The sequence below is a fragment of the Camelus ferus genome, chromosome 32, assembly GCF_009834535.1.
Source record: "Camelus ferus isolate YT-003-E chromosome 32, BCGSAC_Cfer_1.0, whole genome shotgun sequence".
Taxonomy (NCBI): domain Eukaryota; kingdom Metazoa; phylum Chordata; class Mammalia; order Artiodactyla; family Camelidae; genus Camelus; species Camelus ferus.
The window spans coordinates 5,275,485-5,303,416 of NC_045727.1; the positions used below are offsets into that span (position 1 = coordinate 5,275,485).

Consider the following 27,932-nt stretch of genomic DNA (forward strand, 5'->3'; position numbering starts at 1 on the left):
AGTTGAGGTTCAGGGGACCCGGGGCCGAGTTCAGCATTCAATTTGGGGCTGGAGAAGCTTCAACTAAAGGCGGGCTGCTCTCCAAGGGGTCGTGGTTGACTCCCTGCCTCCGCTGGCCTAGCCCTTGGCCCTGGAGGAGTGCGGTGGCTCTAGCTGGCTGGCTGCAGGGGCCCTTCAAGGCCCAGAAGCTTTTTGGCAGGTCGGGCAAGTGAGCCTGAACACCAAGCCAGGAGGGGCCAGAGTCCTGAGCACAAGAGCTGGGTTCCCGGCCTGAGTGTCCCCACCTGGGACTCGGGCTCAAGTTGGGCTCCCTCTGTTCCCCTGTGAGCCTCAACCCGGCTACCCGCCTCCAGTGCCCAGAGGAAAGGCCCGGGGACAGCTTCAGCCACGTGCCTGTGGCTGAAGTCCAGGCCAGGAGCCATCTGAGCGCCTCCTCCCCGTGTTTCTGGGATCAAAGGCTCAAGGAGAGCCTGTCCTTCCCCTGCCTCCCAGGTGGGATGAGTCAACCCAGGCTGCTCAGGGTCGGGAGGGTGTGGAGAAGCCCTGATCCCAGCCTACTCCCCGCACCTTCCACCTGCACCCAGGGCCCCCCAGAGGTGAAAGCTGGGTGTTTACCTGGTGAAGGAGGAGGCGCAGATCGCCCGGACCTCCAGGCAGCGGGAGAGCGCTCTCTGCCCGCCCGCGCCCGGCCGCGTCTCGTTGGCAGGATCCCGCACCTGTTGCCCATCCTGGCCCCGCGCGGCTGCGCAGCGGGGGACACCTGGTCTCGATTAGCGCGCAGCGCCTCTGCCCTGCGGGCCGCGACCCGCCCCGCCCCCTCCCCCCCCCCCCGCCCCACAACAGCACGTGCCGCGGAGACACGTGCGCCCCAGCCAGCCGCTCGCTGGGGAGCTGGGGAGCTGGGGAGCCTCCTCTCCTGGGCCCGGGAGGCCGGGCTGGAGGCTGCCTCCCCCGGCGGGGCGGCGCCCGGCCCGGAAACCCGCGTACAGCGGCGGCCCTAGGGGTTGGTCTCTCTCACTCCTTTTCCATTTTCCCTTCCAGCAGCTCCACTCTCTACGCTGGGCCGCAGCGGTTAAAAGCGAGGGCCCCGGATCCAGAGGACCCTTGGCCCAAAGCCAGCCCCGCTGGCACCTGGACTGAAACCGAGTCCCCCCAAAACCAACTTCCCTTCCTGAGTTTATTATTAATCTCTCTACCCAAAACTTTATTCCCTGACTCCCACAATGATTAATCCCAGCCTCTGTTCTTCCCTTTAGAACAACCCTTAACTCAAAGACCACATCAGAGTGGATCTGAGGCTTCTCTCGCTTCCTTGCTGGGCGCCCTGCAATAAATGCTGCACTTTCTCCACCACAACCTGCTGTCAGTAGATGGGCTTTGCTGCACCTTGGGTGAGCAGGCCTGAGTCCCGTTCTGTAACAGGTCCCTCTCACTGCAGACTCCTTGCCAGCCCTCAGGCGACAAATAGTAAGCAAAACGGATGCTTTTAAGGTCTCCATTCCCTTGCGCCTCGGTTGCAGGCCATTTTCAGCTTTGCTCCTTCCCCAGCCTCCACCCCTAGCCCATCTGGCATCCTCCATCCTCCTGCTTGGAAGCTGGGCCCACAGGCACTGGCCGGCCCTCCCTGCTCGGCAGTCACTCTCCCAGACCCCCTCGCCCAGAGGACCCAGCTCCTTACTCCTCAGCTTCATCAACCCCTCATGCTGGAGCCCTCCTGGGGTGGAGATGGGCTCTCCTGCGGCAGCCGGGCGCACAGACTCACACAGGGTGGGGTGTGTAGGAGAGCAGGTTAAAGGCCCGTCTTTCCCTCCCCAGCAGCACTCAAGCAAGGAAACGAGGGCTGGGGGCAGGTACGCTTTATTACTTACACTCGGTTGCCACACATGATTATCCCAAAGCACGAATCATTCCACCCACCTGCACTCACTTATACTTGACAAAGAACAGGCTAATGAGGCACAGGGGGGCTTCCACAAAGTCCCAGCCCCAAGACGGCCTCAAGGCCTGGTCATTCTGGCCCCCACCCCACACCTCCTCACCCCTGACCTCAGGGGAAAGAGCAGACACTGCCAAGAGCGGTCTCAGCTGAGCACCAGGACCCACAGAACAGGGGAGTCCATGAGTGGTCATTTCATTCTTCCCACGGCCCCGCCACCGGATAAAGGAAATAAGGCACAGTCGGTGGGTGGGAGGGAGCGAAGCCAAGAAACTGAGCTGAAGATGGGTGTCCTGAGCCCAGGTCACAGCCCTGCCTTCTTTTCTCCGAGTTGTACACCCAGGCAGTTTGGTCTAGGGGAGGGAGGTGAGGGCAGAAGGTCCACCCGGAGGGGCTGGGCCCTCTCTGGGTCCTAGCAAGAGGAGACGTGGCCCCCGCCCTTCTGCCCCACAGTCTGCCTGGGAGTCAGGGTGAAGGCCACGGGGTTCCCACCCCACCTTCCTACGGTCCTCAGGCAGGTGTGGCTCCCGGTGGGCACTGGTAAGCCCAACAGAGGGCTCAGCTCCGGTAGCTCCTGAGCAGGTGCCCGGCGATCACCAGCCTCTGGATCTCACTGGTGCCTTCGTAAATCTCGGTGATGCGGGCATCACGGTAGTGCCGCTCAGCCGGCATCTCGGTCACGTAGCCCATGCCACCCAGGATCTGCATGGCCTATAGTGGAAGGCAGGGGACTCAGGAGGAGAAGACCCTCACCGGGTGGGGAAAGAAAGACAGGGCAGCACCAGCCACAGAGAAGGACCCACTGGGGGAGGGGCAGCTGGCACACTCACTGCTACTCACCCTCGGGGCCTTGCCCAGGCACCTGGCCCACGTACTGGGGACACTCACCTGGTGGCTGATGTTGGTTGCGGCCTCTGATGCAGCCAGCTTGGCCATTGCCGCCTCCTAACCAAAGGGAATGGTGGTGTCACACACCCTGCCTGGAGGGGAGCCCCAGCACCTGGCCCCACAGCAGGGTGGGCCTGGGAGAGCTGCCCCTCAAGCAATAAAGCCAGGGGCGCAAGGAACTGGGACCCCACCCAGGGCATCTCCCTCAGTCCCTCCGCCACCAAAGCCCTGGGCTGTGCCCGGGTACACCCCAGCCAAGCAGGCACCTTGATGAAAGGCTTCTTATTATCCTTCAGCATGGCAGCACGCCAGGTCAACAGCCGGGCACCCTCCAGGGCCAGGGCCATGTCCGCCAACTTGAACTGCAACAACCCCGCCCCACCCCACCAGTCAGTGGTCGTCCCCCCTCCACACTCCCTGCAAGGACAGGAGGGAGGAGGGCGGAGAACATGGGAGCTGGTGAAAGCTGTCTGGGCGGCAGAGAGGAAAGGCCAGAATCCCCTCCCTCCAGTATCTAGGCAAGGCTCCGCCTCCTCACCTGGATGGCCTGCAGCTTGCTGAGCGGCACCCCGAAGGCCTCGCGGTTCTCCGCATAGTTCGCAGCACAGTCGAGGGCGGCCTGGGCGATGCCCAGGGCCTGGGAGGCGATGCCGATCCGGCCCATGTCCAGGGTTTGCTGTGAGGACCGCCCAGTCAGTGGTCGGCCAGCCAGGCCCCAGGGCCTCGTCCCAGGGTCCCCAACCCGCTGGCCGGCTCACCATGGCGATCTTGAAGCCCATCCCCGGCTCTCCCAGCAGGTTGTCCTTGGGAATCCGACACTCTTCAAAGATGAGGTTGGCGGTAGACGAGGCCCGGATGCCCAACTTGTCTTCCTTCTTCCCCAGCGTGAGCCCAGGTGTTGGCATGGGAACCAGGAAGGCACTGATGCCCTGAAGGGCAAACACACCCAGTGACTCTCTCAGAGGCTACCCAAGGCCACGCCCCTCACACGGACCACCAGGGACACAAACTCTGGTCCCTTCCCTCCATCTCCCCCAGAACCTGGGCCGAGACGCCCTCTGCTGGCTCCTCTGGGAAGGTGCAGACTCTGCCCCAGGCCACCAGCAGCCCAGGGAGGGAGAGGGCCACAGAGAGGTATCTCAGAGCAGGAACAGCTCAATAGGGCCAGAGAGATTTGGATCCAGACACCCTGAACGTCTCACTGACCCCCCCCTTTCGGGTTCCCACCTTGTTCTGCAGAGATCTGTCCGTGCTGGCGAAGACCACGGCGGCTGAGGCCTCCCAGGCGTTGGTGATCCAGGCTTTGGTGCCATTCAGGACCCATGAGTCACCGTCTTCCCTGGCGGTGGTGACAGTGGCTCCCGCGTCGCTGCCACTCCCTGCCCCACACTTAGACTCAGATTCCCCCTGTTGCCTCCACCCCCAGAGCACTGCCACCAACTCACCCGGGGAACCAGCCTCACCCTCAGCTGGTGAGCCAGACCCCAGTCCAGAGGATCAGGGTCTGGCTCCCAAGAGAAGGCTCAAGGGCGGTGCCAGCTCCAAGAGCTCTCGGGGCTGGGGTGTGGCGGGGAGTGTCTTCAAGCCAAAGGGACCCCAGAGCCCAGGTCCCTCCTTCCAGCTCAGCTGGGCAGGTCCCAGCAACCGGAGCTCAACCTGCTCTCCCCGCTCCTCCTGCCCAGGAAGCAAGGAGCAGCCGAGCCGGGTAAGCCTCTGCCCCGGGCAGCCCGGCTCCGGCCTTAGTCGGCCACTCCGATTCTGAGGTAAGGGGGCAGACCACCATTCCACCATGGTACCTGGTTCACTGAGGGCAAAGCAGCCAATTTTGTCGCCGCTGGTGAAAGGAGTGATCCACTGCTGCTTCTGCTTCTCAGAGCCGAACTTCAGGACCGGCCCCAAGTAGAGGGACTAGGGAGGACAGCGGGGGGCGGTTGGAGGCCTTGCAGCCCAGCACACCTGCTGGCCTGCGGCATACCCCGACCCGAGGCTCTCCAGGGGCCCATGGGAAGGACCAGGTCCAGAGGCGGTGGTCAGGGGCTGGGAACCAAGGCCAGGCTGTGCCCCGGACGCTGGGCTTCGTGGCAGAGGGCCCACCTGCCCACAAGGGCCTGCCCACCACCGGTGTATCCAGGGCCCCGGCAGGAGACTCACGTTGTTGACACTCATGATGACGCCGGTGGAAGCGCAGCCCCGGCTGATCTCCTCCATGGCGATGACGTAGGCCAGGTAATCGAGGCCAGCACCGCTCAGCTCCTCGGGCACATCCATGGCCATGAGCCCCAGCTCACCCATCTTCTTCACCTGGCCCCAGGGGAGGATGTCACAGCCAGGGCAGCTGCTGGGGGCTGGTGCCCACCCTGTCCAACCCCAAACCCTCCTGCACCCCCTCCCCCGGACCCAGCGCCTGCAGAAACTCAGGTCACGTGGCCCCATCCACCCACCCGGGATCCCTGAGGCTGAAGACGCTGAGTCTGCATGACAGTACCATTCACTCAAGCTGTCCTGTCCTCATACTCCCGCCTGAGCTCACCTCTGTGTCCACAGCCACAGCCACTGAGCAGGCATAAGGCACAAAATGCCTTCAGAAGCCTCCAAGGGAAGGAGCAGAACAGGGCAGGGCAGCACCACACTGACCTTCTTTCAGTCCCTTACACACACCACACACTACCCTCCCCACTACAGGGCCTTTGCACATGCTGCTTCCTGTCAGTAATGCCCTTTATCAGCTAGTTATTATCTCCTCCTGCCCTTGGATCTCAGCTTAAGCATCCCTTCCTCTGGGCGCCCATCTCTGACCTCAGTAGGTGTGCCTCTCCTCCGAGGTGCTTGTGCAGCTGAAATTTCACACTTCTTCATGTGATTATTTTAAGATCTTTCCCCCTGGCTACACGGGCAAAGACTGTGGGGTTTTGCTAACTGCTATATTCTAACGCCAGTGAAAGAATGCATAAAGAAAAGAGCTTGGAATTTCTGATTTGGAATGTCAGTAGTGGTAACAGTTACTTATCAAGTGCCTTCAATATGCCAAACACTCTGCAAGAACAATGCTGAGTCAATGTCACAGATGAGGAGACCGGAGCTTGGGGAGGTGAGACGACCAGGAAACAGGGACCACGACAGAGCCTACGGAGCTTCGAGAAGAAACAACAAAAACCAATGGCCTCTAGGGAGCAGGCTAGGGGAGAAGGGAGAAGGTCCCTTTTCATTAGAAAATCATTTTATATCATTTGATTCCTGTAACCATATTCTGAGACTATTTTGACTTAAGTGAAATAAATCAACAAAGTTTGCCGTATTCTCTCATTTGTCTATAATTAACATTACTTCTGTGATTATAAGTTTTACACCCCCTCCCCAAAGAGGACTTACTTCATGGAACTATTTTAAGGACTGACTGAGACAACATATATAAAACACCGAGCCCAGTGCCTGGCCCAGGGTGACTGATCAGTGAATGGCATTCGCTGTCATTAAGCGTCTGACGAGCTCTTGTCTCGGCAGTGATGTCTGGAAGAGGGGCACCTGGGAACCTGCCGTGCTTCCATAATAATTGGTGTCCCTCTCTGAAACTGCTTTTTTCATGGGGCAAAGGGACTTTGTGGATGAGATTAAGTTGAGGAACCTGAGACTGGGGACTGCCCTCCATTATCCAGAGGGGCCCTGATGTCATCACAAGGGTCCTCATAAGGGAAGGAGGGAGACAGAAGGGGCAGAGAAGGAGATGGGACAGTGGAAGCCGAGGTTGGAGTGACCCAGAGGCTGGCTGGAGCAGGGCCAGGAGCCAAGGGAGGCAGGCAGCCTCCAGAAGCTGGAAAAGGCTGGGAAGTGGTTCTCCCTCAGAGACTCGCCCCAAGAAGGCACACAGCCCCACCCACACCTTGACTCTAGCCCAGTGAGACCCACTCTGGATTTCTGGCCTCCAGGAACTGTTAGATGATAAACGTGTCCTGTTTTAAGCCACTGAAGCTGGGGTAATGTATCACAGCAGTGAGAGGAAGTCCACTACCAGGGTTGTGCCATTTGGAGAATCACTTAAAAAAAAAATTTCTGTGGTCACCACACACCTGGGGGATGTGGGCGTGAGGCTGCTCAGAAAACCTGCATGGTTTCAGCGGGCAGGAGTCAACGAGGCGGTGGGAGCCAAAAGCGGAGCACAGCTGACACGGCGCTGTGCTCCGGACAGGACCTGGGGACTCGGAGCCCAGGGCCAGTAGACACGTGGCCTTGGAACAGAACACCTTGGCAGCCCAGGCTTTGGACATCCAACAAACCTATTCTAGGGTGAAGAGTGTTTCATTAGGGCTGCCTGTGCTGGGTCAGGAACCAGGTGCCAGACACGTAGGTGCCCAAGAGTCAGGCTCAGGCCAAGGCAGGAACCTCACGGACGGGCTTTCTCTGGCCAAAGAGCACAACCGACTGAGCTAAAAAAAGCTCCCAGTGTCTCCCTGACACCAGGACATGCCCTCCTTCTCACCCTGTAGCTTCAGAACCCAACCCCGGAATAAACGACAGATTAGCCCATCGCACTGTGACTCCATTTCACCCCAAGACACAGAAAGGGAACAAAAACTCCCAGGTGGAGGGAGTGCAGGCAGAACGAGGAGAACCCTGGTTTCCTTTTACGGACGGGGATCACGCCCAGGACCCTCAGAGTCAGGGCACCTCGGGGCTGCGAGCTCCCGGCCGGCACCGTCTCTCACCGTCCCTCTGCGTTACCACCGCCGCCCTCCGGCTCTGGGCCAGGGTACCAAGTTGTAGTTCACAACTACAGCACCAAGCGACTTCACGAGCATGCTGTTTCCCCCAACCTTTCCCATTCTGAAATACAGCTCGAGATCTCTGGCAGCATGCCATGGCCAGCCGCAGGAATGTTCTAGAAAAAAAAAAATTGGAGCCCGAATGGCAGTGGGGAAGAGAGACAATATGATGAAAAAGAGGAAAACAAAAACAAAATAAAAAGCAGCAAAAAAAAAAAAAGCACGCCCAATTCTACAAAGCATTTCTGGTCCAAGCACGTTGATGGTGACCGGCTAAGAGCAGCCTGGCTCCCTAATATTTCATCCGAGCAGCCTGACCTTCAGAGCTACCACCCACGGGGGTGACTCTCGGTCCTTTGCGTCTGTGACCCAGGAACCACATCTGCATCTAGAGGACAGGCATCCCTGACTAGGCTAAGCCTAGTGGTCCCTAAACTCCCAAGAGAAAATGTGAGAAAGAACCAGACCCCTTTCTCAGCAGAGCGAGCCATCAGTGCCTGCTGCCTTCATATCTGGGACACCTGTAGCGGGTACTCCGGATACACAGGGTGCTTTAGAGTGGCTTCAAAAGCGCACGTCTTTAAAAAAATCAAATTTATCCTGAGGGTGCCCATGCTCACTAGAGTCAAAACGGACTCCCTTGAGAGAATCACATTTCCTAACTTGGTGGAGATTTGCTGTTTATTCGAGGGGACGAGGCCCTGGGAGCCGCCTCCCCGGTCCCCACTCTGTGCTGGTGTGTGCTGAGTGCTGGCACATTAAGGACACTCAGGATGGCGTCCACAGAATTCAGCAAACGCCTGGTGAGGGCCAAGCGCTCACTGGGTGTGAGGTGTTGTGTTGGACAGGGAGGAACAAGCATGAACAAGACTGATCCCGCCTTCAGCAAGCTGACTGCTGGAAATGACTGTGACATAGGACATGATCGGGTGATAAACACACCCAGGGACTTAGAGATTATGAACGGACCACTGCCAGAACACAGAGAGATGAACTGTCGCTGGGAGAAGTGGGAGGAGGGGCGCCCAAAGGGTGGAATTAACAAGAGTCTGTGTGCACAAGGAAGAGAAAAATGATTTCTCAGTGGCTACCATCTGAGACAGGGCAAGAGGAGAAAAAGTGGGTTTTGCACCTGAAACATTAAAGTTATTCAGTAAATATTCACTGAGTAAAGGAGCAGAAACTGGGTTCAGTTTTATACATATAAATACACACATGTACATTTCCAGGTTCCGGAGTCCAAAACTGGTTTAGAAACACCATCCTATTTCCTATTTCCCTGTACAACTAGCATTGTAAATCTGTAATTGTTCCTTTCTTTCTTTTTTCTATCTTTTTTTTTTTTTTTTTTTTGATTTGGACACAAAGACTAAAGTTCAATTCAGATAACAAAACTGGCCAAGGGGACAGCAACTGGCACTAGCCTTCTACCTCATTCATGGACTGCCCACCTCTCAGCTCTTCTACCCTTGAGCCTTGCCCCAGTAAACCCACTTTTCTTGGCAGAAAACATTCTTCAGGGGAAAATAATATTAGAAATCACTAATTAAGCAACTACTGTAGCTGGAGGTTAGCTCTGAGTCTACATCTAGCTCTTCTGATCCCAGCTGTGTGACTGCTGAGCAAGAAATCTAACCTCAGGGGAGGGTAGAGGGTAGAGCTCACTGGCAGAGTGTGTGCTTGGCGTGCATGAGGTCCTGAGTTCAATCCCCAGTGCCTCTGTTAAGGGATTAAAAAAAAAAAGAAAGAAAGGAAATATAACTTCCGGCTCCCGTTTCCTCGTCTGAAAGCTGAGATCATTTAAGTGACCACCTCACAGCGTTGTGCTGAGGATGGAATGGATAAGTGCCTGGACTATCTCCAAATGACAGTTACTCTTGCATTTATTACTAGCATGATTTTAAAACACGAATGGCATTATTGTGAATTTTGCAACCTGCCCTATTACCTGGGTGTCTGGTTCTTTGATCCTTCTGCCTGTTTAAGCCCTGGATTCCTGCTTGTAACTAAGAGCTTAGCACCATCCACAGTAACAGAGACAGTGATGAAAGCAAAATGCCACCGGGGTTTGATCCTTAGACAAGGGAAACAAACAAAGCTGAGTAACCACTGGATCCCATCAGCCAACAAAAACCAGAGTCCAGTTCAAGAGTCCAGCTCGTGCAGGCAAGATTAAGGAATGGAGCACTGTTTCTCTGAGCTCTACCACCCTGGGCAACTCATACAACTGCCCCTTCATCCTCTGCAGGGCTCCTGATAACCTGGTGAGAATACAGACAGGAAAAAACCTGTCCGAGATAATACAGGATACCACTACTAATCTGTCGCTACTCTGCCTCCAGTGAATCCTGACTGAGCCAGGATTCTGCTGCTTCTGGGTGCCAGAAATTCCTGAAGGGAAGGAGGGCTTCTTGCCATACCCACTTCTGCCACTTCTGTTAGTGGCAGGATTTATTTGCACATTCCTCAGCAGAAAAAGCAAGTAAGAGACTACAAAGCCAGAGGGCTGGTTAAGAGTCTGCTGGTAAAAAGTCTGGTTCTACTGCCAGCTTTTTTGCCCAAAGCAAGTCTGTGTCTGTAACAGCATAAATAACTGGAGGGAGTACAGAAATAACATATAAAAAATAAATCAAGTGGGTGTCGTTTGGCGGGAAAAGCCCCAGCGCACAACTGCTCGGGGGCAGCAGCAGTGTGCGTATGGAGGATATAGGGGTAGTGTAGGCCCTGGACAATAACATCCCAACGAGACGAGGCTTCCCAGCCTGCTAGCGGGGCCTCAGGGCCAACCAGGGGCTAGGGGGTGAGGGGGGCTTTCGAGCCAACCACACTTGGGGTCCGAATTCTAACTCCATAGTCCACTAAACCGTGGAAAATCTCCTCACCCCTCTATGCCTCCATCTTCTCGACTGTAATGAAAATAACAGTATTAGTAGCGACTGTTTTTCAAGCACCAGTCACCATGAACTTGACACATGTGATCTTGCAAGCCGTCCAGGACACTAAATGGAGATTAAAGCTGCAGGCAGGATGTCCTTAGGACTAAATGACATATCGCATGTTCAATGCTTACCACCTACAAGTCGCCCAGCTGATCTGGGTGGCCCACAGTGCCACCTGCCTCCTCCACTTTGAGCTCCTTGGGTGTTCCCAGTCCAGGCCCAGGGCCTGCTCCACTGTGAACACGTAACATTCACTAAGCGGGGGAAGGAGCCCCAAAGCCCAGGAGCCATGTGAGTGGCAACCACAACTCCTGAATTCTTCTGACTGGAAAACAGACGTGGAGAAGAGGCCAGGAAGGTTTGTTCTTTCGCAAATATCACAACAAATATCTCCTGAATATTTGTACTGTGTGCAAGACATCTTGTCAAGCCAGGGGATGGATACAGCAGGAACACCTCAAACATGTCATTACAGATGGACGGACACAAGGACACAGGAAGGAGGGCACTGACTGGGATCTCAGCGGCTGGCACCAGACAGACTTGGGCTCTGGTCTCAGCTCCGCAACTCATTAGCTGCGTGACCTGGGGCACATTATTTGAGCCTGTCATCAATCTGAGTCTCAGTAACTGTACAACAGGGTCTGTATTAATGGCGTCTTCACCTCAGAAGACTGTTGGGAGAAGCAGATGAGCTAACCCATCTCAGCGCTGAGAACAGTGCTGAGCACCTGGGAAGTGTTCCGTCAGCATTAACCATCATCATCACGATGCCCAGTACGTAGGACGCGTACCCACCATCCGCCATTACTGCTGTTATTCCAGAAGTCAAATCCTGGCTCTAGGCCTCATGCTGGACCAGGGGAACCTCCAGAGAATTTTCTGGGCCCCAGGAACCCGCCTCAGGGTTCTGTGGCTGGAGTCTCAGTGACTCTGGCTGTCACTGTCACCAGTCGTCTGGGAGCCGAGAGCACAGCCCATCCTGGGCTGCTGAGGTTGGAACTCTCACCTGAGCTGCCGGGAAGCAATGTTCCTTGTCCAACTGGGCCGCAATGGGAAAGAGCTCCTTCTCCACAAAGTCCTGGCATGTCTGACGTAGCATCTGGTGTGTCTCGGGCAGCTCCACAGACTGGTAGATGGTATGTAAGAGGCGCCAGTCCCAAGGCCGGAGAGCTGCCAGCAAAAACAACAGGAGTCAGTAGAAGGGGAATGCGAGAGATCTTGTGTGATGACACTAATAATTAACCATAATAATAATAATAGCGTTCCACTAACTCAGCAGTTCTCCTCCATAGATGATTTTGTGCCCCCAGGGACTACTAGCAACGTCTGGAGACATTTCTGGTTGTCTCAACCGAAGGGTTGTGTGGAGTGGGTAGACACCAGAAATACTGCTAAACACTGTACAGGACAGATTCCATGACAAAGAATCATGGGCCCAAAATGTCAGCAGCTCACTGTTTAGAAAAGAACTGAATGTTTACTGTGCTTGCTAAATAGTTTGTACAACTTAACCCATTCAATCATCAGTGTAACACCAGTAACAGTAAGAGCACAGGCAAGGATGTTAACTTCATTGGTTTCTCTAAAATGTGGAGGCCAACAGCATTTCGCTCCTGGGGTGGGAGGCTGAGATACTAACTGTAGCACTTGGTGCAGGGCCTGGAGAGACACCTCTCAATGAGGGTCCCCTTTATTGTTATTATTCAGGGTGAGTGGCTCTTAACCAGGCAGAGGAAGCCCTGGCCACGTGTCACTGCTGCCACAGCTGGAGAGAAATGGGAAGATGGGAGAGGTAGTGTATGAAATCACCTGCAAGTTCTAATACTCACTAAGCACCTGTTAATATGCCAGGCATTGTACCAAGTGTTGCGCACACCCTCTGATTCAACGCTCTATAACGTATTTACAAGAACAGCAGTAATGCATTACTGTGGCCGTTTTACATAAGGGCCAGCTTAGGCTGACAGGAGCCGTGTCTGGCTCAAGGTCACAGGTGCAGTCTGGGTTCAAGCCCAGGCCTGGCACAGGAAGAAGGGCGCACCTTGAACCTCCGCCGAAGGTGCAATGAGGGGAGGGGGATGCGGATGCCGCAGTGGGAACGGAGCTGGGGGTAGGAGGTCGGCGCGGGCGCCCAGGCCACGCAGGCGCGAGAAGCAGCCTAACTGGGCAAAGGCCGCGCGCTCCCGGAGTAGGCACCACCCGGCCGCCGCGGAGAAGGACCAGCCGCCGGGAGCCGTACCCGCTCGGCGGAGCCCTGGCCGGTGAGCACTCACCTCCGCGGACGGGGCCGCAGGCCCGGGCGAGCAGTGCGGCGGCCATAGAGGACGGAAGCCAGATACTCCTGACAGTGCCGGACTTCCTCTCAGCCACCTCGGTCCACCAGCGTGGGCTCCAGGCTGCGGGGGCGGGGCCGGCGCAGGTCATAGGCCTCGCCCACCGTGGCTCAGGGCGGGGCCGTCCTACGCTCACGTCCGGTCTGCCTCGGGTCGTTGTGGGACCCGCTTCACTCCCCGGTGGTAAAACCAGACTCTCCCGCGCATTTGCGGAAGTCGCCGAAGTCGGTTCTCTTCCGATCCTAAAACCTTTCGAGAGTGGGCGTCTCTCTCCTAAAATCCAATTCCGTGGCCTAAAAAGCCCTATAAGCCTTCCCCCGCCTACCTCCCTGATCCCACGCCCACCACCCCCTTGCGGTCCTTGCTCCAGCCTCACATGGCAGCTCCAATACCTCTAGCTGGTTCCACCCTTCGGACCTTTGCGGTCATCGTACCCTCGCTGGAACGCTCCTTCCCTTCCTCACTCACTGAGGCCTGCCCCGACCTCATGAGGCCAGTGTTTCCACCCCGCCCCACACTTCCCATCCCATTGTTTTATTCCTGGCATCGTCTGAAATCTTATCAAGTCCCCTACCAGCCTGTGAGTTCCAAGAAGGGCAAGGATCTTGTCTTGCTCTGGTACTCAGTACTTCAGCCCGGGTAGTTGGATTGATGGGACGTTGTGAAGGTGGGGTGGCACTGCTGCTTCCCTGATCCAATGTGGTCTCACCGTCTCACTTCCAGCTGTGGGGCAGAGCCCCCTCGGGAGTGGGGGCACTGTACCCTACTGCCGTGCATTTGGTCCTCAGTGTCCATCAAGATGCCTTCACCCTGCCTCCCAAAACTATGGCGATTTCACTTGTCTAACAAGGGTCTTCCATGGGCACAGGTGTGAGTCAGACTTCCCCAGGCTCCGGGATACCACCCACGTGCACCCAGGCACCCACACATCCCTCCAGCTGCCTTTTCCCCCCATAACTCAGCCCAGCATCGACCCACAGGACAGAAGTTCTGTCTTCCTTCAAGAACTTGCTCTGCTTCCTGGAGATCAATCAAAAGATGTGGCAACGTCTTTCTGATGTTACCTTGCAGTTAAAAAAAGAAATGCATTCAAACTACTCAGCGATAAAAAATAAAATAATGCCGTTTGCAGCAATATGGATGGACCTGGAGATTGTCATTCTAAGTGAAATAAGCCAGAAGGAGAAAGAAAAATACCATATGATACCACTCATATATGGAATCTAAAAAAAAAAAGACACTAATAAACTTATCTACAAAACAGAAACAGACTTGCAGACATAGTAAACAATCTTATGGTTATTGGGGGGAAGGGGGTAAGAAAGGATAAATTTTGGAGCTTGAGATTTGCAAATGTTAACCACTATATGTAAAAATAGATAAAAAGCCAAGTTTCTTCTGTATAGCACAGGGAACCATATTCAATATCTTATAATAACCTTCAATGAAAAACGGTATGAAAACAAATACATGTATATATGTGCCTGATTGGGACATTATGTTGTACACCAGAAGTTGACACACTGTAACTGACTATACTTCAATTAAAAAAAAATGCATTCAAAAGAAAGCCTCTAAATCCATACTACTGTAAAGCCAACAAATGACTATTGTTGGCAAATGATCCCAGGCTTCCTAACCTTTCATCACCCAACCTGGCACCAGCCCAGGGTGGAAGAAAAGAGGAAAAAGCAGGAGAGGGGGGAAAATAAGTGAGTGGTGTTTGTGGGCAGAGGCCTTCAGGTGCCACAGACCATCTAAAACAGATTTATTTTTAACTGGTACTGTTTGTGACCTCAAACATGGATATAAGTTTTATATTAAAAGTGTGCAAGTTCTCCAATAGAGACAGAAATCAGAAGATGGTTACAAGGGACTGGGGTGAAGGGAGGGAAGTGGCTGCAAATACTAGGAACTTGAAAGAACTTTCTGGGGTGATGGAAACGCTCTGTATCATGACTGTGATCAGGAATCCATTTGTCAAAACTCATCAAACTGTACTCTTACGTGAGATGAATTTACTCTTGGAGGTATAGTTAAAATACCTCTTAATGAACCTAACTTTAAAACATGTATATACATTTTTAATTCTCAAAGCACCCCAGCAAAATGTAAAGCAAAAAAAATTAAGCCTAAAGCACGATACTATGCACTAATGACCCCAGAGACCAGCTATGCTCATTAAACCAGTATTTACGTAAAGGCCATGTAAAGAAACTCTGAGCCCGCCCCCACTCTCACCCCATACCTGCTCCCCCACCGACACAAGGGGCCGGTCAGGAGACAAGAGGGGGTACACATACTGTGAAAATCTTTCTTTTATTACTGTCTCTTGTGGCAAAATAACATTTTATACAAATAAGTCACCTAAGTTTACTTTGGACACAAAGACAATACAAACTGGAATGAGGAGCTTGGGGGAGGCGGGGAAGGCAGATCAGGTCACTGACATTTCTTATATTCTGTGAAAAATAGATTTACAGAGAAAAAAATAGACTTTCACAAGTTCAATGACTTTACATGATCCTTTGTACAACAAGGGGTAAATCCACCTCCACCGGACCCTTCTTGTTCCTAAGACGTCCTGTAACATGGAATGTAAGTAACACAATGATTCGATGACCCAGCTCCTATGCCAGGTACAGCGGCACCCTCTGCATCGGGATCCTCGCCCACAGGCAATGAGTCTGTGCTGTGACTCTGAGAACTGTCCACATCCCCCTAACTTCACTGAAGTCATAGTGACAGTGGCCACCAGAAGAAAGTGACTTTACACAGGGAAAAAAAAAAAAAAAAAAAAAAGAGTACCCTGGGAGCCTAGCAAGGGTGGTAAGACCTACTAAGGCAAAACGCACCCAATTTGTACATTAGACACAGCCTATTAAATCCATTCCAGAAACGAGTCCCACTTCAACTGAAAAAACAAGTTGAAGATTCCCCCAACTTTGCCACACAAAATCTCCAGTCTCTGGATCACCCGAGTCCCCAAATCACTGCCCCTATTTGAGAATCAGATGGCCCGAAGACTGTGGGTGTCTTCAGGAAGTCTTCCATGCTCCTGAATACTGCTTCACTGCAAGACAGCTTTGAGCTAACACATGAGGAGAGGATGACCTATTTTATTCCAGAACTACTTTTAGATATTTCCTCTGTTCACTCTTTAAAACATAGAATGAAACAAACCAGAATCTTCTTTGCAGAAGCCAAAAGGTCATCTTAGCCCAACTGCTCTACAGAAGAGAGGTGCTCTACCAGGAGGTTCCAAGGCTCCAAGGCAGAGTGACAGGAGCAGGACGGGAGAGGGAGGGCAGGCAGCAGGCCCCCTGGCGCCAGCTGGGCCTGCCAGCCTGCTGGAATGTGTTCCCTCCAGGAGCTGCCTCTCAGGGCATGGTCTCCCCAGGAAGGCAGGTTTTTTCCTCCCATTGCATCACCCACAAGGTAACTGCTACCAGTGGCCCAGATTCCTTAATAACACGGCCTCCTGATTCAACTTCTGATGAGTTCAGCTACTTTCAGAGAAAGTGTGACTTCCAACTCTCTCTCCAGTTCAGACACCAAAGCTTGAACTTCCAACTTACCCTGCTGGTTACCACCTCAGAGTTGTAATGCTTCTCAAGGTTTCATGCCTAGCTGGACACACGAATGCAGAGTCTCAGGTACAGAACACCAGACCTCAGGAGCAGAGAAGGGCAACTCCCCATCCTGCTGGGCGCAGACCGAGCGCTCAGGCTCCAAATGGTCTCCAGTCAGATGGAGGTGAGCTCTTGGGGAGAGGGATACAGCACTATTATGCCAGAATGCCTGCCTTCTCTGCCTTCCTGGGCCTCCTCTCAGCAACAGCTAATACTGCAGATAAGAGACAGCCCACCCGCGCACAAGCTGTGGTCTGCCCTGAGACACGTTTCCAAGGCAGGCGCTACGGAGCAGAGCTCCAGGCAGCTCCAGAAACCACAACCTAGGTTATAATTAAATTTCAAGAATTAGAAATTCTCCCAAATGGGCTTCTGTCACAGAGAGAAGGGGCTATTCTGAAGCTCAATGAACACAAATCCGTTAAAGGAGCCCCAGTGAGAAAGAAGGGAGAGAGGCAGTGCTGGTGTCCGTCCGCCGGCATCTGGACGGAGCCACACATAAGGCACCTGGATTTGTAGCCGACTCCAGCTCTCGGATTCGCCCCATATGGGGATGTGCAGCCCACAAGGAGCTCAGTCTCCTCTCCCTCAGGGGCTGGGTCCAGCGCCAGCACACAGGACTAACCAGGGTTTCCTCAGTGAGCAAGCTGCCAGCATCTGGTACAGCCCGGACTCTGGCCTGGCGCAAAGCACTGGACCAAGGTGCAAGGCCATTCACCCTCTAGAATCCAAACAGGGAGCAGCACTGGTCAGTGAGTGAATGCACAGGGCCTTCTGCGGCCAAGTGCGGGCCCTTCTTCCCCTGGCCCCAGCTGGCCTTTCTCCCGAGCCCCTTGGGAGACAGCTCTCCTGTCACAGAAGCACACACCTGGGCCCTTCCTGCCGTGACCTTTCTAACAAAGCTAAATCCTGGCCATAGCAACCATCTCATCAGAGGCTCAGGAGTTTGGGCTGAGCACCTAAATCCACCCACACAGCCAGGCAACCCTAGGGAGCTGAGGCAGGGAGAGTCTATCCAATGAGGGTCTGAGGGATGTGCAAAAAGCTATTTCAGAAACACCTTTCTGACAGGCCACCTCAGCTAATTTCCCCGGTTCCCAACACCCAAAACCATTCCAACGGGCAGTCTGAAGGACCAGAACACACATTTCTTAGGTCTGACCTGCCAGGATGGTTCCAGGAACTACTTCAGTACAAAAGCAGATGGGACATGAGCCTGGTTAATACTATCAGAAGTCTAGCGACACATCACATACGTTGGGAATACCACTGACATTCTATAAAACCTCCCCCTCAAAGAGCCTGGAAATAAAAAAACCCAAAACACTGAGACCTGCTCTGGCCTTGAGATACTACAGTTCCCAGAGCAAAACTGACGCATTCCATTTCAGGAAAAACTCAAAAGTCAGGAGCCAGGAGAAGCAGAGCCAGCTCATCTTTCTTCCAGAAGGAGAGCTGGAAGGCGCTGCCAGGCTGGAAGCACGGTGCAGCCCCGGGACGATAGGCTACGCCCCCTGGCGTCAACGGATGAACAGCTTCTGCATAAAGATCTCTTGGTCTGGCCCCCCTGCCTGCCCAGCACCTCCACTCTGGGCACCACTCCTTCCTGCCGTCCCTTTTCAAGTTTCTCTCCAGCGGCTGTAGGACCACGTGCAGGCCGAGGTCAGAGTGTGCTGATGGTGGCCCCGCGAGTCAGGAGGCTTGGCGTCCCTGCACCTGCAGAAGAGCCTTCTCTCCCCAGCACAGCTGTGCTTGGAGAGACGCAGGCTTGTCAGGACAACCAGGAGCGATGACTACCTGAAAATAAACTTTCTTTTTTTCTGGATTCCAGGAGTCTTACCCTAATTTTTTACTTTACTGTAGTACCTCTGTGACCTAAGGGACAGGGAAAAACGGGAAGAAAAAATACCAGGGAAGGAAACACAGCACTGCTTGGCCCCTCTCTCAGAGCGCAGAAAACTGCCACCCCAGCCTTGGCTTCTAGGGCCGGGTTCCAGATGTGTGTTGACAGGCAGCAGCTTCAACCGCCTCCGGGTGCCAGGACCTCGGGCCGCAGCCAAGCACCTCCCCATCCGCTCCTGCCGCAGCTACTGGCCCCCGTTATAGGCATAGTCAGCCTTGTTGTGCATTATCAGCTTGTTGTCGACGAAGTAGAAGCTGTCAGAACGGGTCTCATAGGGATTTTCAATCATCAGACGAACTGCAAGTGGGGGAAAGGGAAAAAGCAAAGACTCATGTGTGAGTCTGCCGTGTGGGCCAGACGAGGAAAAAACTTAGCACCCCCTCTAAAATTCAACAGCCAGCCCTTCCCAAAAATGTGTATTTGCTGTTAGAACAATGAGGTCAGAACAGAGGGAGACAGGCCTTGAGAGCTGGGGAGAACTGGGGACCCCAGAGGCCCCCAAACTGAACATGCGATCCACTTCAACAGAAGGATGCAGCCCGTTCTATGGCCCGGCCCTCTGTAGCCACCGCCAGCCCGCTGCTCATCAGAACCCCAGGGAGGTGTGCTCACCCTTCTGCCAACACATACCACGGCAGCCTGTTTACTCAGTGCTTCTGGTCTGTTCCCCACCTCCAGACACTCAGAAAGCTGTGCCTCACTGTGCCCACTTCCCACAGGCCCCCGACAAGGGAGTCCTAGGCATGCGCCAGCACAGGGGCACAGAGGGCAAGGAGACTTCTTCAGAGACAGCTCAGGGTACTAACTCGCAAATGATCCAGCAAAAGATCTGCTTGTCTTGGGAATCAAGATTTAAATCTTCTGTTTGTTCAGGCAGTTGCCCTGACCTCGTTAACCATAACTGGAGACTCAAGGGAATTAACAGTCACTACCTCTGGTCAGTTTTGAGGTGATGACTACATGCTATTTTGAATCCTCTGGAGGAAATGCTATTGCTCACCACAGTTCTCAAAAGGTGAATTGACTGTTTCAAGTTCTTTGAACCCACCCAGGCCAAGTTATTTAGTTTATATCCAGATACTGACCCCCACCCTCTTTCAGCTTATTTGGTTTCAAGAAGAAAAGCTATACGAGCCTTGGATAAAAACTCGAAATGCTATACGTCATCTTTCCTCGCAAGTATCCACATATTCCAGCCCAGCCTGGGGAGAGGACTTTAAGCCAGGGTCAGATGTTGCTGTCAACACCGTGCCCACTTCTCAGCAACCCTCACCTGACCTGGGAACAGCACTGCCAAGTGAGTAAAGAACACCTGTCAGAAAATGACAACTTTAAGGACCTGGCATTCTGAGAAGACTAGTCGGTGCATGTACACCCTTTCTCACAATCCAACTAAACTCCACCACTATTCACAGGATCCCACAGCCTCATTGTTCTGGAACAACTTTCCCTAATGCCTCGCAGCAGGTGCTAACATGAGAGAGCCAGACCAAAGCCATGGGAACTGATTCCACCTGTTCTTTCTCTGCCAGGAAGTCCATCTCCTCCCTCGCCCAGCCTTCTCCCTCAGGCGCCTTCCCCAGTCTCTCTTCCACAGAACCACAGGGTTACTGTTCCCAAGACGCTGCTTCCATCCTGCCACTCCTGCTCCAAATTCTCTAACAGCTCCCTAATTCCTGCTGGCTCTATTCTAACAGTTTACCAAGTGAACTTTCAACTTAACAGAGAAGGAGAAAGAGGTGGTCCTCAGACCTAGAATTCTATTTAGCCCACAGTTTCACATGCAGCTCTGATTAAGGAAAAAGCAAATGCTAACAGAGTGCTGAGCAGGAGCTGGTGACTAGAACACAGTGAGCACCAGGACTGACAGTGGGCAGGAGAGGTGCTGTGTCTAATCGGAGCATCTAATCAGGGACTGGGCCTACTCTTATCTCCCTCAGCCACTCCCCTTCCCTCAGCAGGCATCTAAACAGGAGGCCTGTATCACTAAAACCTTCGGTGCTCCCATCCAGGCAGAGCCAGAGTTTGAAACCTGAGTCAGGAACCTGAGGTCAAATGACTAGAGATGCGTCATGTCACTATTTCCCTCCTCTGCAAAACAGGGGCGTTGGACCAGATGGATTTCAAGCCTGAGGAATCCAGATTGCTGTAAAACTCAGGGGATACGTACTGACATCCTCAGAAAGCTGGGGAAACTCATAGATGTGTTCACAAGTGTTCCTACTGCTGGGGATGCAGAAGCCGAAATCAAAGTCAAAGGTTTTCAGCAGGCGTTCCCGGAAATAGTGCCGTTCGATCATCCGGAAGTTTGACACAGGTTTGTCTCCCACCGTGAACTCCACCCTGCAAAATAAATCTCTGTGAGCCCAACTTTGCCTCCTCCCTCCTCTAGAGCCAACCCCAAACCCAACTGAGAACATTCTTCTCTGTGAGCAAGCAGCCGCTCTCCCCTCAGGACCTGCTGGTACTCACGTGGCCCCCACGGTCCGGAGGCGGAGAAATGCTGGTGTGAACTGGTAGCGGACAAAGCGGCCTGCGCTGGCATCCATGTCTCCTCCTGCTTCTTCCTCCTCCTCCTCCTGGTCTGAAAGAGCACACCGAATCGTGAGCGCACCGTCTCGGCACCTCCAGTCCAGACAGCACAACCACTAAGCAGTCCCAACACCGACAGCAGGCCGGCCAAGCCTCACTGTGAACCCGCTGTAATGCCGGACCCCATGCGGACACCTCACAGGATCCCAACACCCCTGTAGGCGTTGTCTCTGTTTTACACATCAGGAAGCTCCAGCTCAGAGACTTCGCTGACGTGTCCCAAGTCCCCCAAACACAGGCAGACTCAGAGACACTGCAGGTGCAGTTCCAGACCACCACAATAAAGCCAGCCACGTGAATTTTTTGGTTTCCCAGTGCACATCAAAGTTATGTTTACACCGTACTGTAGTCGATTAAGTGTGCAACAGCCGTCTATCTAAAAAAACAATGTACATGTCTTAATTAAAAAATGAAGCTGTTGAAAAAGTGATGCCAATAGACTTATTCAATGCAGGGTTGTCATAAACCTTCAGTTTATAAAGCAAAGTGCAATAAAATGAGGTCTGCCTGTAGTAAATGGAGGAAGCAGGGATTTGAATGCAGGTCCTTAAACACTAAGCTTTTTGCCTTTTATGTAACTTGGGGGCTTGGGCTGTATGTAACAGTGACGTCTGGAACACAGGCTGGGTCCTGCGCCCCTGATGTGGTCTGTGTTATACAGACCAGGGCTGCTGTTGATCAGGTTAAACTGCTTGCTGCTAACCAAAAGAATGCGACTACAGAAGCTGAAATTAGTCAAAAGGCATCTTCAAAGAATGCAAAAATTTCTGACAGGCAGAAAAGACAAATTCCTAGAAATAATTTTGCTATTTAAACAGAAGGCACTGACCTACAGCCTCGGGATACTGTACGTCCTTGGACTAATGCCTATTCCAGCCCAGGCCCAACACTCCGAGCACCTGGGAAAGGGTGAGGCAGATGGGCCATGAACCGATGTGTGGGGCCTGAGTGAGGGTCCGCAGGGTAACCATGGCCTCTGGTCTAGTCCATCCTCAGCACAGGAAATGAAAGATTTGAAAAATTAATCCAAGAACCATTCTAACGTGAGCAAGGAGTTAGTTCCTTCTAGCAGCCACCCAGTGTCCAGCAAGGGTATTTTTTCCAGGTCTGAGCCGAGCATATGTGCAGTATCAAAGAAGTCTTTTTTAGCGTCAAACATCTCTGCCTGTGGTAAGCCCAAGAGCAACTGAGCAACCAGACTGAGTAGGGGTTCAAAGCGAGGGACCCTAGAGCCCTGGCTCCAACAATGCAACGCAAAGAGAATCAGACCCAATCTTCTCAGGGATTTGAACTCCTCAGAACAGGTGCCACAGGAGGGCACTGGTTCAGTGTGAGCATGTTCTTAGTGAATCAAGAGCCTTAAAGGTCAAGACTGGACAGGTTGAAAATTAAGGTATTTTTACAGTATCTGCAGTTGACCTTGAGACAGTTCAGTTTTGTACTGAAATGACTACTGTGAGCCCAGACTCAGCCAAATCCACACACCTCAAGTAGCCCCAGGCGGTCCCTGGAACATTCTAAGCACTGGGACGTGCAGCCCAGGGGAGTGAACAGCACAGACCCAGGAAGCCGGCTGGCTCTGACCCTCCCAATACACGTACCCATAAGCTCAAGCCCTCAGGTGCCCCGGTCAGTACGAGGTCATGACAACACAAAGAACATGGGGTGGGCCGAGGAGGCCAGCGCTCTAGCTGTGAATGTGTAAAAACATGAGCTGAAACTTTCTCATGAATTACCTGGGATACTAACAACCATCTTATCAAATTTACTGGCATTTTCTGAATAGCAAATCAGATGCGAAAAGCTTGGCAAAAAGAGTTATTAACACAGACCACGGCGGATCCTCTGAAGGACTATGTTCTAATAGGCTGGTGTTCTAATAGACTAACTCCAGGGGGTGCTAGATCTCCAGGGATGAGCTCCAAAGACTTGCGTGTGGTCCCAGGTCTTGCAATCAGGCACCCTGGGACTGTATCCCAAGCACAGGAAGTGCCCGTTCAAAGCGGACTTAAGGAGTCCTAGGTAGATGAATTCACAGGTCTGGGTCTCTGTTCATCCAGAAAATGGTGGACATTAAAACCCAAACTACGGCTTTCTGGGAAGTCTGAGACGCTACTTAGAGGAAAGAGCGTGCCTCGTGATCTGGACTGGACTCCGTATCACCCTCCTCAGCGTCCCCAGGACTCAAGGCTCAGGCAGGCTCTCCTCATTGTAGTTTAATTTCAAGGATTCCTTTCCTAAGTGGAGGCAATATGGGAGGACGAAAGAGCACAGGACCTTAGGAAAGTCACCTGGAAATTTGGGGCTTCTGTTTCCTTATCTGTTAAAATGAGGGTGATAACTCCCCACAGGGGTATGAGGATCACAAAGGCTGAGGTAAACAGAAGGATGGGGAACACAGTGATTAACACAGAGCAGATACTCAAAGCACATCAGCCTCTCCACTCAGCTTCAGGCCAGCACGCCTGCAGGCCAGGCATTAGCAGGAGGCATGGAAGCGGGCCTCGCTGGAGTCCATGACACAGGATGCACACAAAAATGAAGCTTCAGTGACCTTTTGCTCCAACTGTCAAGTGAGCGCTACAGTATTGAGGCCTACCTGAAACACAAGGCTTGGCAATCTCAAAAAGCACTGTCCCTGTCTCCAAATCTCGAATTTTGAAGCGAGTGAAATCAATACTGTAGACGTTGTCTTCAGGTTTACACAAATAACCTGAAAATGAGAGAGAAACCAATGCCATTAAGTGACCCTCCAAAACTACCATTTCTTCCTCAAGTTTCGAAGCAAACTCAGGGTTCTTTCTTACGTAATTTACTTAAAATACACCCCCAAAGCTTCCTCTTATAAGTAAAAGTTGTGTGGAGAGAATTAGGGGATCCAAGGAAGAAAAAATGCATGGACTTGGTTTGGATGAAAGATTATCGTGACACTTTAGGAGCAGGGGTGGTAATAGGGAATTTCTTTGGAAATACCTCAAAAACGGCCTGCAGACCTTTCATGACCTATTAACCCAGATGTCACAACAGGATAGAATTCTTTTAGAAATTCATTTATAAACATGTATCCTGATCTAATGGCTAATACAGTGCATGCCTGCTGACTGTATTACGAAGCTGGGATCAGCAAACTTTTTCTGTAAAGGGCCAGATCGTGAATAATTGAGGCTTTGAGATGAGTCACCGGCACAACTATTCAATTGTCACTGTAGCAAGAAAGCAGCCACAAACACACAAATGAGTGAGCGTGGCTGTATTCTAATAAAACTAGAGACACCGAAATATGAATGTTTTATAACCATGTGTCCCAAGATGTTTTTTTACAAACCATCTGAAAAGGTACAAACCGTTCCTAACTTGTGAGCTGCACAGAATCAGGCGGTGGGCCACACCCAGGCAGGCGGCAGGGCATAAGGCCAAAGTGAAGCAGGGCCTACGACAGTCCGGTTAGCTAAACGAAACAGTACTGATCACAAAAAATGTCACTGATTTCTTTCCACCACGACTCCCAACAGCATCTTCTCCACAACTCACTTTGGCACTTCATCTCATGTTACCTGCTTGGGTTAGTTGTTTCAGGTTTTACAAACTGTCTCTCCAGTAAGACGGCAAACTTGATCACTAGTGTTTATTCTCTAACTCGTAAGAGGGCTGAGATTGGTCCTGTATCTTTAGAGGGTACTCAAATAGCACGCTGAATCGAACAGACTTTAAGAAGTACAACAAAATCCAGAGGTCACCAAGCTCTGACCTGTGACTTTCTTCAATCAGCTGCTGAGGTGGGTTTGAGTAACAGCACCAATCTCAAGTTCCTACACAGGAACTGAGTGCCCACCGAGAGTGCTGCTTAGGGCCAGGCATTAGAGGGACCTAATCCACCCTCGATATCAGGAGAAAGCATGAGGTTAGAGAGGTCAGGTGATAAGCATTTCTGTACCCTGAGCCCCAAATGAAAACTGGGTCAGAACAGAAGCAGCTTTTTCACAATGTTTCAATGAAACAGAATAGCAAGACCTTCTAAAGATATACTCAGGCCTGCAAAGAACAGTCCCAATTCAAACAGTGATGGAAAATGGAGTTATGAAAATGCCCAAAATCAAATTAAAGCTATTTCAGGAGATGGGCATTCCCTTTCATACAGGCTGGACCAAGGCCCGCCCCCTGCAAACTGCCATCCTCAAATCACTGGAGCAGCCTCCAGCTCCCTGAGGTACACCTGAGCCCCCCTGGGCTGCCGACTCAATCAGTGCAACAGGTAACAGGACAGCAGCCTAAATCCATCAAGGGAGTGCTCCTGCGTCAAGGTTAGGTCTGAAGAACAGAGCGGATGGGTGGGGCAAGCAGGGTCTAACCCACTGAGTGCAAACTCTTAGGGGGACACAGCAGCAAGAAAAAGGGCATCAAGTCAGGGCTTGGCCTAGAAACGTACGGAAAAAGGGAAGAGAACCACGACAGGGGGTGGGCAATCATTACGTCCTACCCCGCCTCCCATCAATGAAAAGATGAAGGACGGTTGCATTTTATGCAAGAAATGCATTTCTGACACCCTGCCATGTTCTTAATTCACTAGAACAAGTGTCAAAAGCAGGATTCACATTTTGCATTTTGTACATAAAGTGAAACTTTATTAACATTTATTTTTTAAGGCGGCACAGTTTTAAATTGGCATGAAATGCTACGGCAGTGTATCTGAGGAAGAGCCCACCTGCACACAAAGCAGGACGCTTGGGACCCATAGAGGCAGGGGGCCAAGGCAGGTGGGAAAGGGGGAGGGGCCGGAGTGGAGGGAAAGGCCGAGAAAGCAGGTATGGGTCTGGACTGGCAGAGGGCTGCAGAAGCTGGCAGCAGACGAGGCGAGGGGGACTGGCTGAGCACGAACTTCACTAACAGCTGGGGGCAGCTTCCAGGAATGAGGGAGTAGCGGCCCATTTACCAGGGCCGGGAGGATCCGGTTAAGCTAAGGAGGCTCCCTACCTGAACAGATCCAGCTGAGAACGGCCCGGCCTGAGGGCCCAGCGGGGACCGGTCACGGGGAAGCCCGGCGTGGCCGGATTCAGGGAAGAGCAGTCAAGCTCAAGGAGAACCCCGTCCCAACCAGGTCTAGGTGAGGGTGGGGGGCGCAGACCCGGCCGGGCGGAGCAGTGGGCAGCGCGGCCTGGCCGGCCCGCGGGCGCCTGGTTGGACCCGCGGGGCCGGGCGAGCGGCGTGCGGCCGGCTGTGCTGAAGGCTACCCGGGGCCCGGGACCCGGCGCGAGGGGAGGGCGCGGCCGGCCCGCACTCACTCTCGGTGACCCGGCCGAGGCGCAGGACGTGCTCGGGCCGGATGGTGTCCAGAGCCAGCAGCTCCTGCTCCGTGACCGCTGCCCCGATGCCATCGTCCGCCGCGTGGTGGGGCGCCTGCCGCCGCGCCTTCAGCCGATTCAGGACGCCGCCGCCCGCCTTCTTCTTCTCCTCCTTGCCAGCCACCAGCGCCCCCGGCCCAGCCGCCGAGCCCGCGGACGCAGCCTTGGAGTTCGACCCGCTCATCGCTCCGCCGCCAAGATGGCCGCCGCCTCCGCAGCGCCGTAACTATGGAGAGCGGGGCCGGGGCCGGGGCCGGGGCGGGGCTGCGGGCCGCGTCGCCCCGCCTCTCGCCCATGTTGGTCCAGCCAGGTGGCGGGCATCTTTAGCGCTCCAGATTCTCCATCAAGCCCCCAAGGTCAAACTAAATGTTTAAAAAATATTTCGTACGGTCAAATGATTTTTCCGTCATATAAACTGTAGATGAGGCATCTTGAGAAAATGTTTTTTCATCTGTAGCCTAGAAGGTAAGTGAAGGCACTGCTTGTGAAAAGGCAGCTTTCCAATTAGATTGCCATTCCTAAACCCTACGGTGCGAGCTTTGGACTAGACGCTGGGCCAGGCTCCTGGAAATATAAGAATACAAAAGAGGGCAGGAATTGGGTCCACTTTATTCACCACTGTATTCCGGCAGTCTAGCTAATGCTTGACACGTGGTAGGCTCTCAATAATGATTGAATGAATGAATGAGTGAAGACAGGCCAGAAGAGCACCGCGCTACATAGGAGTTCCCACTTTGTTGGGAAAGACGGTGAAGTACCTAATCCATCACGTGGTCCTTCCTCTTGACCGGCCCAGTAAGTACGAATGAACTAGAAGACAAACCACACTGCTAACTGCTGTACACAGGAGGGGCCTGAGGGATCAGAGAGAGGCTTCATAGGGGTGACATCTGCACTGAGCCTTGGAAATTAATTATGATTTCACCAATTGGAGGAGGTGGGTGGGAGCGGGGAGAATGCTGCCCTCCTACCCCTAAGTGACTCCTTCTCTAGAAATTGTGGATTCACACTCTTCTGTGTTGGAGGCCTGGGCCTGAATGATGTAAAGTGTGTCTGCTAGGTCTGATGTCACCTCTTATCTGGATTTAGGCCGAAGTGAAACTCCAGCCCCTCCCCATGGTCAGCCTCAAGACATGATTTATGCAGGCCTTGCTGGATCCCCCTCACTTGACATGAGGGGTTTGGGAGGGGCTAACAGGCCTTGCCTGGTTCCTGGACAAAATCCAAGCCTGACTCTACCTCAGCTGCCCAGTTCCTATCTAAATGCTATCCTGTCTTTGAGAGATTACCACTTAGGTGGGACTTACCAAACTGTTCAGGGAAATTTTAAGATGTGTACAAAGAATTAAAGTCTTTCCCTTTGCAAACAATTCTTTTTGAACTACTCAGCAGTGAGTGGATACTGAAGAATTTCCAGAACTGTTAATATTTGATTGTGAATCCCCAAGAGGGGGCTTTAGCATACAGCCATTTTCCACACTCACTTGCTCACTGAACCATGTTCTCAGAGCATCAGGATGAGAGTTACCTGGACCTGAGATTTTCTCTTACTAGGGATGATAACAAACGTTATTAACCTCTTTACCTGCAGTTCCATATCCAGGAATTTA

At 52.9% G+C, this 27,932-nt stretch overlaps 2 protein-coding genes across 2 annotated transcripts; both read right to left on the reverse strand.

Annotated features, from left to right (window-relative positions):
- Nucleotides 1-1,841: 1,841 nt before the first annotated feature.
- ACADS (acyl-CoA dehydrogenase short chain) lies at nt 1,842-13,018 on the reverse strand. Its single transcript, XM_032471999.1, has 10 exons — nt 12,797-13,018; nt 11,530-11,693; nt 4,976-5,125; nt 4,621-4,732; nt 4,052-4,203; nt 3,583-3,753; nt 3,363-3,500; nt 3,091-3,186; nt 2,825-2,881; nt 1,842-2,647 (listed from the first exon to the last, which is right to left on the reverse strand). Exons 1-10 carry the CDS (start codon nt 12,945-12,947, stop codon nt 2,495-2,497), a joined length of 1,344 nt encoding a protein of 447 aa, XP_032327890.1. The 5' UTR covers nt 12,948-13,018; the 3' UTR covers nt 1,842-2,494.
- Nucleotides 13,019-15,156: 2,138 nt separating this feature from the next.
- Nucleotides 15,157-26,562, reverse strand: UNC119B (unc-119 lipid binding chaperone B). The gene is made up of 5 exons (XM_032472000.1): nt 26,263-26,562; nt 23,583-23,696; nt 20,864-20,975; nt 20,562-20,734; nt 15,157-18,688 (listed from the first exon to the last, which is right to left on the reverse strand). Exons 1-5 carry the CDS (start codon nt 26,504-26,506, stop codon nt 18,576-18,578), a joined length of 756 nt encoding a protein of 251 aa, XP_032327891.1. The 5' UTR covers nt 26,507-26,562; the 3' UTR covers nt 15,157-18,575.
- Nucleotides 26,563-27,932: the final 1,370 nt, after the last annotated feature.

What these genes read in the sequence shown, in the direction of transcription:
- ACADS (XM_032471999.1), bottom strand. Translation starts at nt 12,947, where the DNA reads ATGACCTGCGCCGGCCCCGCCCCCGCAGCCTGGAGCCCACGCTGGTGG. An exon ending in CTTTGCCCTCAGTGAACCAG is followed by an intron (nt 4,204 to 4,620) that starts GTACCATGGTGG and finishes AGTGTGGGGCAG; the next exon opens with GGAGTGGCAGCGACGCGGGA. An exon ending in GCAAGCTGCAGGCCATCCAG is followed by an intron (nt 3,187 to 3,362) that starts GTGAGGAGGCGG and finishes GGGTTGTTGCAG; the next exon opens with TTCAAGTTGGCGGACATGGC.
- UNC119B (XM_032472000.1), bottom strand. Translation starts at nt 26,506, where the DNA reads ATGAGCGGGTCGAACTCCAAGGCTGCGTCCGCGGGCTCGGCGGCTGGG. An exon ending in CCTCGGCCGGGTCACCGAGA is followed by an intron (nt 23,697 to 26,262) that starts GTGAGTGCGGGC and finishes TCTCATTTTCAG; the next exon opens with GTTATTTGTGTAAACCTGAA. An exon ending in TGCCAAGCCTTGTGTTTCAG is followed by an intron (nt 20,976 to 23,582) that starts GTAGGCCTCAAT and finishes GTGCTCTTTCAG; the next exon opens with ACCAGGAGGAGGAGGAGGAA.